The 13,398-nt window shown below is 40.1% G+C and overlaps 1 protein-coding gene across 11 annotated transcripts in view; it reads right to left on the bottom strand.

The window, feature by feature from the left end:
• PLEKHA5 (pleckstrin homology domain containing A5) overlaps positions 1–13,398 on the bottom strand; it is a 177,022-nt gene that overhangs the window by 48,107 nt on the left and 115,517 nt on the right. For all 11 annotated transcript variants that reach the window (XM_068141903.1, XM_068141904.1, XM_068141898.1 and 8 more), the window contains exons 8-10: positions 10,273–10,373; positions 8,446–8,561; positions 775–1,242 (exon numbers count right to left, since the gene is read on the bottom strand). In XM_068141903.1, coding sequence (XP_067998004.1) covers positions 775–1,242; positions 8,446–8,561; positions 10,273–10,373 — 685 coding nt within the window. The remainder of the gene's footprint in view (positions 1–774; positions 1,243–8,445; positions 8,562–10,272; positions 10,374–13,398) is intronic.

The raw sequence follows: 13,398 nt of genomic DNA, 5'->3' as shown, positions 1-13,398 counted from the left end.
TACTGGAAGGCCACAATTAGGTCACCTCAGAGCCTTCTCTTCTCCAGACTCAACAGCCTCTCTAATGTTACACTAAAAGCTTCTGTATTTTACTGCCATAGCTGCTTGTCTGTAAGCCAGCCTGGAAGCAATATCCTAACACTTCTGTCAGAAGAAATGTTACCAGCAGAAGATTCAATATTGTGAATTCACACAATTTTAAAGGTCCATGAATAAGCACTGGAACTCAATATTAGAACTAGGAGAAGTTTAATTTCACGAGAAGAGAAGCTTTAAGCATCAAAGTATTAGATTTCAATTATGTACTCTTAGGTATGCTTCTCTCTCTCTCACTTCAGTTAAAGCTTATTTAAAGCTCCCTGCAATGTTTTTGAAGATTTTAAAAATAAAATATTATTAAAATAATGAGTGAACAAAAATGCAGGACAGGGCAATTTCGGATTTAAAGATGAAACAGAATAGTTGGGATTGATGACACCTCCTCTCTGCTAGGATAGAGAAATTTCTAACACCTGAAAAGGGTTTCTAGCCATTAAATTTATTAGTGTAATTTAGTTTACTAGTAATAATTCAAATGTCAATGAAAGAGAAACTTGAATCAATCTGCAGTGAGCACTTGTCCATGCACTTCTTATATATAAATATATACTGTTCGTTGTTCTGTGTATCATAGACCAAAAACTATGGAATCTAACCAGGGTACAAGATTTTTTGCAAGCACATAATTTGGTAGCTAGAGTGAAAACAAATAATTAAAAACTACACACTACTTACCCCCTTGTTTCCTCTTCTTGTCCTTTTCCTCTTTGTATTTTAATCCATTGTTCCAACTGCAGCATTGAATTTGTCCTCTGCATAACTCGTTCAGACTCCATATGTGCCTGGACCGCATTGTAATGACCCCCATCTCCAGCATCTGCCAGGACAACACCAACAGCTTTATTCTCAGACCCATTTAAATGAACTGGTCTGAAGTGTCCAGCTGGAATCGTGCTTATGGGTAAAGTCCTGTATTCAGATCCCAAAGGATTTAGCTTTACACTGTTAATTTTCGTTAATGGCTTATCCTGTCCGACTTTCTGGAATCCGTATTTTTCGGCTTCCAAAGCTTTTTTCTCCTCATTTCTGTTGGCTTCTTTGTTTCTCTGGTTATTTTGTGCCTCTGGCTTAATTAGCACCCGATGGTTTGAAATATTATTTGCCTCTCGAGGTGGTGTATTTTCCGCAGTTAACTTCTCTACTCTGGAAAGCAAGAAGTCAGAAGTTACAATGACAGCAAAACATTCATTAAAAATAGTAATAAAAGATGAAAAAGTTAATATATTGGTGTTAGGGTTATTTCAGTGAAGCTCTGTGCAGATATTTTAAACCAGTATCTTCTCTTTGAGAGAAACCCAGGATGTATTTTTGTAACTATCAAAGTTTTCTTTTATCGTTGCTGTTTGAGGGTCGTTTTGTTTTGTGTTTGGTTTTGTTTTGCTTTAGGCACAGGGGTGGTGTTTGGTTTGGGTTTTTTTGGCTGATTTGAGTTGGTTTTCTTTGGTTGGTGAGTGTGCTAGTGTTTTTCTTCCACATTTCTCTAGTTCTTTGCTACTGTAAAAGCATTTCCAACGCAGGGGATTTTTTTCAAGCCAACTTCAGATTAACTCCCTAGAGAAAACGTGCACAAGAGGAAATAAAACCAGAGTCTGAAAAAGTGGATGTTCAGTTCCTGAATGGCTGGACATTCAAACAGTAAAAACATTCAGTGACCTATAGCTTCCAGATGTAAACAGCCTGAAATTCAAATGCTTCTTAAAACCATCTTTAAATATGGCAGCAGATTACATTGCTGACTAGCTTGTGATTCACAACACTGCTGAATTTAACCTATAATCACCTCCTTTAAAGAAACCAAACCACTTTTCATGGTCACTGGCATCAATTAGGTTTCTCTGGTATGCTATCAGTTTGGCTGGCATGTGTTTTGTGGAAAGTCACTGTGGCTTCCCTAATTTTAAGGGGGAAAGTAGCTGATGGCTTAGGGAACTGTACCACAAAAATAATGGTATTTTTAGAACAGATCCTGCTCTACAGTACAAGTACTCAGTGTATGGAGTTTTATTAGTTATCTTTTGTCAAGAAGCTCTATCTTTATCCATATTGGGTTGAACTGAACATCCAACTCAGACAGTGACAGAAAATCAAAACCTTAATATGTTTTGATCAACATTTTTTGCTATGAGAAGAAGACGAAGAGATATAATTAAGATTACAACTCTCTATAAAACTAAATTAAGAACAAAACTGTAAGATGATGTTAAATTAACCTTTGCACCATTTTGCATCTCTTTTACAATTCATCTTTATAGCTATGCCCAGTTGAAGTGACTCAGTGTGTAAAATGCCCACCACATACACAGCTTGACTAAGATCACTGGAATCACAGAATGGTCAGGGTTGGAAGAGACCTCCAAAGGCCACCTAGTCCAACCCTCTCTGCAGTAAGCAGGGGCATCCTCAAACCAAATCAAGTTGCCCAGAGCCTTGTCAGGCCTCATCTTGAGTATCTCCAGGAATAGGGCTGCAACCACCTCCCTGGGCAACCTGCTCCAGTGTCACACTACCTTCATGGTAAAGACCTTGTTCTTAGTATGCCTGCTCCTCTGAAAAAATACCCAGTTTTGAGTACACTAACTACATGCATAGCTGTAGGCATTTTTGCTTACCCCATCTTGAACAAGAGGCTATTCATCAAGTCTACACTTCCCTAAAGGGCTGTTTAAGCAATGAATTCCCAGCAGGCCAACAACTATTTGGGATAGAAGCCCAGCAAATGCATAAGGACCCATAAGGTCCTTATAAAATACTACCTGCTGCTAATAATATTGGAGACTTAATTTTAAGTGCACTTCCTATGACCACACTATTCTTGCTAGGAACTCTCCATGGCAGGAAAGGAATCAAGACTTTCCTGCCTTGCTAAGTGCACCATTTCTAATGTATCAGTCAGAAACACTAAGACATCAATGTCCTCTGCATACTTTATGTGAGCTAGAGTGAAATGCTCAAGCCCTCTGCAGATTAACAAGTGTGGTAATTTTTCCCCCCTCATGACTCTTCCTGACATAGTTATGATGCTCTCATTCTCTGCTTGATACTTCATAATGTTATAAAAGTCCTCCAAAATTCCCTCTATTGCTTACTCTATTTATTTCAGCGTTGCAGAGAGCAATGAGATCTCTTCTCCAAACTAAACAGCTTTCTCAGCCACTCTTTGTAAGACATGCCCTCCAAACCCCTCACCAGCCTCATTGCTCTTCTATCATTCCACTGACCCTTTTAATAAAAAAAAACACAACCCCCCCAAATCACAGAATTGTTTTTCCATATAATTTCTATGCTGTATCACTTGTTACCATGGTTATACACAGCAGAGCCAAGCATTTCTATCTGACATTCTTTGCAACGGTGTACAGGCTGAATGATTGATGTTCAAATGGACTTCTGGGTTCTCCTTTAACTTTATACACCAAATCAACTCAGTGCAAGCACGACATGTCTTCCCACAGGATCCAAATGGGAAGGAATTATCAGAAATAGTAGGTAAATGTAAGAAATTTAAATCCCTGTTTGAGACCAAAATTACATCTATTTCTCAAAGACCTATTTCAACAAGACTTGCAGGGGAGGGGGCACTTGGTGCCATGGTCTAGTCATGAGGTCTGTGGTGACAGGTTGGACTCGATGATCTTTGAGGTCTCTTCCAACCTTAGTGATACTGTGATACTATGATACTGTATTTTGAGGACAGCAGAGGGGGAAGGCAAAAAGAATGAGCAATGAACACAGTTTTTTTTCCCCCAGCATATACTGAACACAATGTATAGATTTCTACAAGCAAGTAAGAATAATATGCATGGAACAGCAGTGCAGGAGAAGTACTATTTTCTGATGGTTTATATGATTCTATGATATAAATAAATAATTCTGCAAGAGTTGAAGGGCATGCAATTAAGTTTCAGATGGATGTGAAGAGGACCATGACTTAATGCCACACAGAAAGAAGAAGTCATCTTTTCCTAACACAGTGACGTCAGTAAACCCCCACTGTGAATGTTGCTATGCTAACAAATGCTTTTTTGGCAGCTTAGCTTATGCCGCCCAGGGAAAGTAACTACACAAGGAGGAGGAGGGGGATAAAAAGTTGTTTTTCTTAGCACATGCTGCATTACTCAGAAGAAACAAAGGCTCCAGAACTGACAACGGAAGGATAGAAAAATGATGCTTTTTAACATGGGAGAGTAGAGGAAGGCTGCATTTAGGGCAAAAGAAAATTTGATACATCAGTATGCTGGTGGATATTAGCATCTATAAACACAAGCAAACAATAAGTACTCATAGATACCACTTAATTGTTGTCTGCAGTAATCCAACACAGTATGCGCGCCTTGCTAACCAAGAGATGTTTGAGATCAGAAGCTTAAACAGTTTCACACTGAGCAAAGTATTTGTTTAACTGTTTTGATAGGCTTCTCAGTACATTACTAAACATAAATTTGATATCTGGGAAAAATTAGACATAAAATGTTTAGAAAGGAGTAATTAGAGTTAAAAAGGACCAAATAATATTTGTCCTTCCCTGTAGTTATACCTCAGAAGGGCATTTTTCTGCTGTCACTGCACATCTGTTCTAAAAGAATTATAGAATGGTTTAGGTTGGAAGGGACCTCCAAAGGTCATCTGCCCCTCTGCAGTAAGCAAGGGCATCCTCAACTAGATCAGGTTACATTTTTATTTACCAATCTCAATACCTCATTTCTGCATTATTTGGCCAACTACATGCAGAAAATAAGAGTATTTTATGGACAATCCGGCAAACCACACACAACTTAATGCTTCAAATATGCCTTTTATCTTTTGGTGTTTTTTCCACCCCCAAGGAACTCACATCATCAGAAAAATAAAGATACAGATTGCAGTTCTGAAATCACTTAAAGCTGAAAAATTCAACTTAACAGGCTGTTGTGTTTGGATTTCCAGAGTACTGATTGACAGCCAGTGTAATATGAGCCAGCAGTGTGCCCAGGTGGCCAAGAAGGCCAATGGCATCCAGGTCTGTGTCAGAAAGTGTGGCCAGCAGGAGCAGGGAAGTCATTCTGCCCCTGTACTCAGCACTGATTAGGCCACACCTTGAGTCCTGTGCCCAGTTCTGGGATTCTCAGTTTAAGGACACTGAGACTCTTGAATGTGTCCAGAGAAGGGCAGCGAGGCTGGGGAGAGGCCTCAAGCACAAGCCCTATGAGGAGAGGCTGAGGAAGCTGGGATTGTTTAGCCTGGAGAAGAGGAGGCTCAGGGGAGACCTTATTGCTGTCTGCAACTACCTGAAGGGTGGTTGTAGCCAGGAGGGGGTTGGTCTCTTCTCCCAGGCAACCAGCACCAGAACAAGAGGACACAGTTTCAAGCTGCGCCAGGGGAAGTTTAGGCTCATGGTGAGGAGAAAGTGCTTCATGGAGAGAGTTATTAGCCATTGGAATATGCTGCCCAGGGAGGTGGTGGAGTCACCATCCCTGGAGGTGTTCAAGAGGGGACTGGATGTGCCACTTGGTGCCACGGTTTAGTGGTCATGAGGTCTTGGGTGACAGGTTGGACTTGATGATCTTTGAGGTCTTTTCCAAGCTTATTGATTCTATGAATACCAGTGAAGTATCTTGACTTAGAGATTTAAAGAACCCTGCTGGAAAAACTCTCACTTATCATTGGGTGACTGATATTGAAAAGCACTTAGCATTCGCTCAACATCAGCTTGTATAAATACTTCATGAAGCAAGTTCTTTCATACTCTAGCTATTGTATCATAAATACCTAGTCTGTTAGAAAACTGTATTCAGTACAATGCTGGAACTTCAAGAAAATGGAATAATTGAGAAACAAAGGCACTGGCTGAATTTGAACCAAAATAATTTATGCTTAGAGCTGTATGCATCCCAAAATTTAGGTTACTTAGAGATGAGGTAATATAATACTTAATATTTAACAGATTTTTTTACAGGGAAGAAGCAATATTTCTTCTGGATAAGATCATATCCCACTACACAGCTCATTTTAAGAACTAGTTAGACAGCCAAAAGCTGAGTTCTTCAAAAAACAGATGCCTGAAGGATTTTTTTTTCTTTCTTAGAGTTAACAGACATAAAAATTTTTGAGATTTCACTGGGCTTGACATGTATTTGCTTTCAAGTAATTATTTCAAGACTACTAACAAAGAGGTTCTCAAACCTCAAAGAGGTTCTAAGGTTTCCTGCTCGAATTAAACCATCAAGATGGTGTTACATGAGCAGCTTCTCCTGTTGCTTTTCTGACATTTGTTTTGGGTGTTGGCAAGCCTGTGCTGCCTGTGACATCCAGGCAGAAAACTACTGATTTTGCTGCTGAGGGCTTTTCCACTTGTCTAGGGTGCTATGCTGATTCACCAAGGAGTAAGGTAAACACCCAAAGAAACACAAGACAGACTGCAGGAGCATGTATGGCTAGATGAAGATAAGCTCAGTTGTATTGAGCATCCACACCAGTTGTCTCCACACTGATAGGCAGACATCAGTGCTGGAACAAGGCTCATAAGGGGTCTGGAGCACAAGCCCTATGAGGAGCAGCTGAGTGAGCTAGGGTTGCTTAGCCTGGAGAAGAGGAGGCTCAGGGGAGACCTTATTGCTCTCTACAACTACCTGAAGGGAGCTTGTAGCCAGGTGGGGGTTGGTCTCTTCTCCCAGGCAACCAGCACCAGAACAAGAAGACAGTCTCAAGCTGTGCCAGGGGAAGTTTAGGCTGGATGTTAGGAAGAAATTCTTCCCAGAAAGAGAGATTGGCTATTGGAATGGGCTGCCCAGTGAGGTGGTGGAGTCACCATCACTGGAATTGTTTAAAAAGAGACTGGAAGAGGCACTTAGTGCCATGGTTTAGTTGATTAGATGGTGTTGGGTGATAGGTTGGACTTGATGATCTCGAAGGTCTTTTTCAACCTGGTTAATCCTGTGATTAAGTGTCTAATCATACTACTGTGCACCACTGAAAAGAGATTGAATGTAGAAAGACAAGGAACAATGGACAGAGAAGATTTCACATCAACATGAGGAGAAACCCCTTTACAGTGAGGGTCACAGAGCACTGGAATAGGATGCCCAGGGGGCCTGTGGAGAAAGTCTCCTTCTCTGGAGACTTTCAAAACCTGCCTGGATGCATTCCTGTGCAGACTGCCCTAGGTGATCCTGCTTTTGGCAGGGGGGTTGGATTTGACCTCTGGAGGTCCCTTCCAACCTCCAACATTCTGTGATTCTGTAAAATGTCAGGAACAAGTGAACAGGAATGACTTGCACTAGCAAAGCCAAATTCAGCAATACTGCTTGTCAGAAAGACCAGTTGAACGTGCTGCAAAAATTGTACCTTTTCCTTCTTTGGTACCTATGTCTGTGTCATATTTTGTTTTATTTTTTAATTTATTTGATTTAAATCATCTTAGCATTGCTGCTGCTTGCTAGCTCCAGTGTAGCAGGAAATGGCAGTGCAGAATAGATCAAGTGACAGCAACCATCACCAGTAACTTCTGTACCATCAATAAAGGGAAGCTTTTAAACTTTCTGTTGATGAGGTTTCCATTACAGATGACATGGAGCTGACCCAAGGGACTACATTCAGACAGAAAACAGTTTTTAGTGGACAGACAGCAGCAGACAATATTTAGTTTCTGAGAACACAAGGCTTTCAGTGATAACTTGCTTTTCATTGTCAGCACATGGACACATAAAGGATAAGGCTCTAGAGTGTCAAGTATAAATGTGAAGACAGCTTGATGATGAACAAGAATGGCTCCTCACATGTGGCCCACAGGTACAACTGTTTAATTTACCCAGAAACTACAGCTGTGAATTTGAACCTTGGCACATGTTTAAACCAAAGACTATCACCGGCTGAGCTGCTATTTCTATTCAGTTAGGAGGGCAGGGAATGTCAAACACACCTGCACACGATATTCACTATTGCTCTGCTTTTGATACCACTGGCTAAAGAAATCAATTTTTATTTTCCTTCCAGCCCCATACACTCAGGGCATCCATATTCAGAACAGAACTTAAGATTGTTTTTACTACTTCAAAATTTTATCCAACATTGTTAAATTAGCAGAGGGACTTATCACAGTATCACAGCATAACTTAGGTTGGAAAGGACCTCGAGGATCATCGAGTCCAACCTATCAACACAGACCCCATGACTAGACCATGGCACCAAGTGCCACGTCCAATCTCCTCTTGAATCAATATCAATATATTGATATTGATAAAATTATCAATATAAAGAGAATTATTTCAGTCAACATACATTCTATTTTAAGGCATATCCATTCACTCAAATAAAGCTAAACAAGCATGAGAAAGAAAACTGCCGTGCCACTGTTCTGTCAGCCCACACTACCTTTTCACAGGCTCTGTCTGCACAAGAGCTGCATCTGTCATGGCTTTCATCCACAACTCCATTTCCTTTCCTGTATCTGTGCAGAAATAATAGGTCCTCATGTTTGGATGAGCTGCCTGATTGGAAATGACATGGTCATTGCAATAAAAATATAAGATCCTGCAAAAGAAAAAGAGATAAATAATGTTACTGGATACTCATTCTAATTTTTTCTGTAATAAGATTTTTGCTAATAATATTATCAGGAAAAAAAAAATACTGGAAGGAATATTTCAGTGTTTTTTCTGCCACTGCATTCATGTTTTAAAATAATTGCCTGTAATTTTCATTCATAGCTGCTTCTTCATTAATGCAGTCAATAAAAAGCCCTTAGATTTCTTCAATATAGTAAGAACTATCTTAACTATCCATTAATGTAAATTAATATAATTATTGTAAATAAGAGTTTGGCATAGAAGTTTAAAGCCTGCATGATACAATAAGTTTTAATTTGTACTTACCACAGTAAATAAATGATGTGTTGCTTAGCAGGCCAAAAGAAGAGCCAAAAGGAGCTCATAAAACAGAAAAAAGCAAACAGAAAATATTTAGTGGAGTGATTTAAATAATTAGTAAAAAGATATGAAACACTTCAAGTAACTATTCATGTAATATTGTGATTTAAGTGACACTAAAGTGTTATTTTTTTTCTTTATATGTGAAGATACTGCATATCAAAATAAACAACTTTCATTAGTGGGCACTTCCAGCTGCAGATGTAGTCTACAATTCTAAAAACACCAGACAGTATTTAAAATCCATAAGTAATAGCAACAACAGCTACAGCAACAACAATAACAACTCATCTATTTTCTCTTAGTAATACTATCCATATTTACATCAGAAAAGGGCAACAAAGTTGGTGAGGGGCTTGGAACACAAGCCCTATGAGGAGAGGCTGAGGGAGCTGGGGCTGCTTAGCCTGGAGAAGAGAAGACTCAGGGGTGACCTTATTGCTCTCTACAACTACCTGAAGGGGGGCTGTAAACAGGCAGAGGTTGGTCTCTTCTCCCAGGCAGCCAGCACCAGAACAAGAGGACACAGTCTCAGGCTGCGCCAAGGGAGGTTCAGGCTGGAGGTCAGGAGGAAGTTTTACACAGAGGGAGTGATTGCCCATTGGAATGGGCTGCCCAGGGAGGTGGTGGAGTCACCATCACTGGAGGTTTTCAGGAGGAGACTTGACAGGGTGCTTGGTTGCATGGTTTAATTGATTAGGTGGTGTTGGATGATAGGTTGGACACGATGATCTTGAAGGTCTCTTCCAACCTGTTTTATTCTACTTTCATCAGGATAAATACTTAAATTCTCTGCTACTCTATTATACCCAAACCAGACAGAATTGTATCCAATTCAGACACAAGCTGTTTGTTAATTCTGTTTTTCAGAAGTAACTTGATAAAATTAGAGTCACAGAATGGTTTGGTTTGGAACAGACCTCCGAAGGTCACCTAGTCCAACACCCCTGCAGTCAGCAGGGACATCCTCCACTAGATCAGGTTGCCCAGAGCCTTGTCGAGCCTGACCTTGAATATCTCCAGGCATGGGGCCCCAAATACCTCCCCAGGCAACCTGTTCCAGTGTTCCACCACCACCTGGCAAAGAACTTTTTCCTACCACACCATCTACATCTACTCTTCTCTAATTTAAAACCATTGCTCCTCATCCTATCACTACAGGCCTTTGGAAACAGCCCCTTTCCCCCCTTCTAGTAGACCTCCTGATGAATTCTGAGTACTAGGCTATTGTGTTTTCAGACAAAAAAAAGCCCCAAAACACCTGTTCCCTTACCTTAAAGGCATATTTGCGGTTAATATGGTCCTCAGCAGAAAGCATGGATATCTGAAAACTAGGCAGAAGTATGCTTCCTAGTATTCCTTCTTCTTTCTCATCTGTGAGTGCATAGTCTTTGATTAGAGTAGCAAACAAAGTGTTTTGACTCTTCAGTGAAATTCTGTATTTAACAACACAAAATCACTGACAAAAGGTTTACCTGAGAAGAAAACACTTTAGAAAATAAGAGAGCCAGACTAATTTTGCACACAGGTGTCTGGATACAGTCCCAGAAGTGTGCAGCCCACAACAGAAACTGCAGCCCCTCTCTGCCAACATACACCATGGAACATGTATAACACAAGGGCGTGCCCCGAAAAACCTGCTGCGCACCGTGAAATCCAGGCCACCCGAAAATGGCCACCATCGACTCTATCCTAAATGGGCAAGCATAAACAAAACCCCTTCTGACTGTGTTCTGTAAAAATTGAAGCATGTGAGCTACCTTATAGAATCTGCCCTATGGAAAACATCACAAGCAGCTGCACTTGAAGAGATTTTTGTGGGATCGGTGCTTACCCAAAGATGACTTCAATACTGAAAGGCAGAAGGAAGTCAAGCCCCTAGTTCAGTGACAAGAACACTACCTGCTATCTACTGCCTGCTCAGTGAAAACTGCAAATACCTATGAGACCAGAAGTATTTTAAAGATATTTTTAAATACTGCTTATGATTATTGGCCTTTGAGAAAAATCTGCCTTTTTTTTCCCTGATATTGGGCATCTCAAGCTGCAAGTATTGGTGTTTTCCACGAAGAGTTTAGCTGAAATTACATTCTATTTGTAAAAATGTATGTTTCAGATTGTTTTTCACCAACACTCTCCCCCAAACCACTTTTTTTTTCCCAGAACACTGCTTACATAAAACCTTAAACCAATACATTGTAATAATAATATGGTATTGTAATTGGAAGCCACAACCAGCTCTTAAATTCAATTATACTTTAGTTAAGGAATAATTGGATGCAATGAACAAAGTCAATCTTAATTGTATTTCAGATACAGAACTTACAAAACCATCCCCCATAACAGTTGTCTTAGCTGAAGACATTGCCCACAACAAATGACCGTATCTATGAAATTAAGATGAAAGCCTAAGATATTCCAAGCATGGAAAACTAATACTGTGACAATTAAAATACATGTAAACAGCACAAAAGGATTACCTTTCATACACAGATTTAAAAAAATAAATAAATCTTTCCCCAGTTCTTTTGTACTTAGTAAATTCTGAAAAGCCCCAATTTTGGCTTGGCTTAGAAACACAGTGGTCAGAGAGGTGATCATCTCCCTGTATTCAGCACTGGTGAGGCCCTACCTCGAGTACTGTGCTCAGTTCGGGGCCCTTCACTACAGGATGGATATTTTGGTGCTGGAGCATGTCCAGAGGAGGGGCATGAGGCTGGTGAAGGGCCTGGAGCACCCAGGCTATGAGGAGGGGCTGAGGGAGCTGAGATTTTTCAGTCTAGAGAAGAGGAGGCTGAGGGGAGAAACCTCACGGCTCTCTACAACTACCTGAAGGGAGGTTGGAGCAACAAGGGGGCAGCCTCTCCTCCTTGGCGTCAAGAAACAAGACTACAGGAAACAATTTTGAGCTGTTCCAGGGGAGGCTGGTCATTAGGAAGTATTTCTTCACAGAGAGGGTTCTCAAACATTGGAATGGTCTGCTCAGGGCAGTGCTGGAGTCACCATCCCTGGAGGTGTTCAAGCAGTGTGTGGACCTGGCGCTTCAGGACATAGTTTAGTGTTGCCTTTTCAGTGCTGGGTCAAAGGTTGGGCTGGATCATCTTTCAGGTCTCTTCCAAACAGATATATTCTGTGATATTGTGATTCTATTTCAGTTTATTTGGCACACTAACATACAGAAATTAAGATTACAGAGCTATTTGGATTTCTTTTATTTGTTGATGGTTTTGCTTATTGCTTTTATTGTTTATTTTGGGATGCTTCATATGCAGTGCTTTAGGTAAGTTTAGTCTCCTCTTAAGGCACCATTTTTGTTAGAACCTTTGGAAAAGAGAGCTTGAAAACTTGCTTAAAATAAGAAAACTCTGTAAGAAAGCAGAGAGTACGTAATGACGACTTAACTAAATGCAGGGCAACTGTATCACAAGCGATGCCTCTGACATTACAGCCTCATTTTGACTCAACAGAGGTTTATCCAACTATGCACACTTCTTTGGGCAAGGAAACAAAACCTAATGATTATATTTCAATACTTTGAAATTTGTTAACTAAAACAATTGCAGAGCTTTTGTTTCATGACCTGATTTGCTGTGATTAGAGCCATGCTGCAGTTTAACAGAACAGCATTTTAAATTCAAGTCCCTACTTTCATCATCACCACTACTTCCGCCAATTCTGAAGTCTCATCCTAAATTGAAACACTTTCTTACTATTCATCTGCAGTTAAGGCTGCAAATGGCCTTAACTTTATAGTTTCTTCCGTTTTGCCATGTTTTACAATTTTCTTTGCTCTTAGCCTCCTTCAAACTGTTAGGGTTGTACACTCTATCTCAGGATTGAGTATGTTTCCATATGTACAAATCCCATGTGTTTATCCTCTCAGGAGCACTACAGTCAATAACCTGTAATGGCAAAGGAATCAGTTTTCTAACACACCTATCTCCAGACTAGAATTCTAAGCAGCTAATTTTTACAGATGAAATGGAAGTCCAATGTAGCTGCGTAAGGGTGCTCACAGATTTCTTGTTCCAAATACAGCAGAGACTTCAACTCATGTGGAATTGGACATTTCTCTTCATAAGTATTCATGAACACTGATTAGATTCCCAAAGGCTCATATATCCTCTTTGTCATTCCAAAGGCAGAGTTTCAGCTCCTCTGCACTATCCCTTTCTTATCCACATTTCAGTTAATTAATTTGTGTGGAAAAAACCAGATTTAACCTGGCATATTTAGTTCCTAGCAACAGAAGCAATGAGAAAACTACAACCCAGAATTTAATAAAAGAGATGGCTGTGAATAGGTTTGCCCTTTGAGTATACCTGTCAGGCAGGAAGCAATTACATGAAATGGGTAATTAAGATTAGGGGAAAAAAAAAAGGAAAGATGAAAGTAGCAG

This window comes from Melanerpes formicivorus, unplaced genomic scaffold (assembly GCF_026170545.1).
Source record: "Melanerpes formicivorus ecotype bairdi unplaced genomic scaffold, bMelFor1.0.p_v2 SCAF_8, whole genome shotgun sequence".
Taxonomy (NCBI): Eukaryota; Metazoa; Chordata; class Aves; order Piciformes; family Picidae; genus Melanerpes; species Melanerpes formicivorus.
The sequence above is the reverse complement of the archived record's forward strand: the minus strand, read 5'-3'. Positions and strand labels throughout refer to the sequence as shown.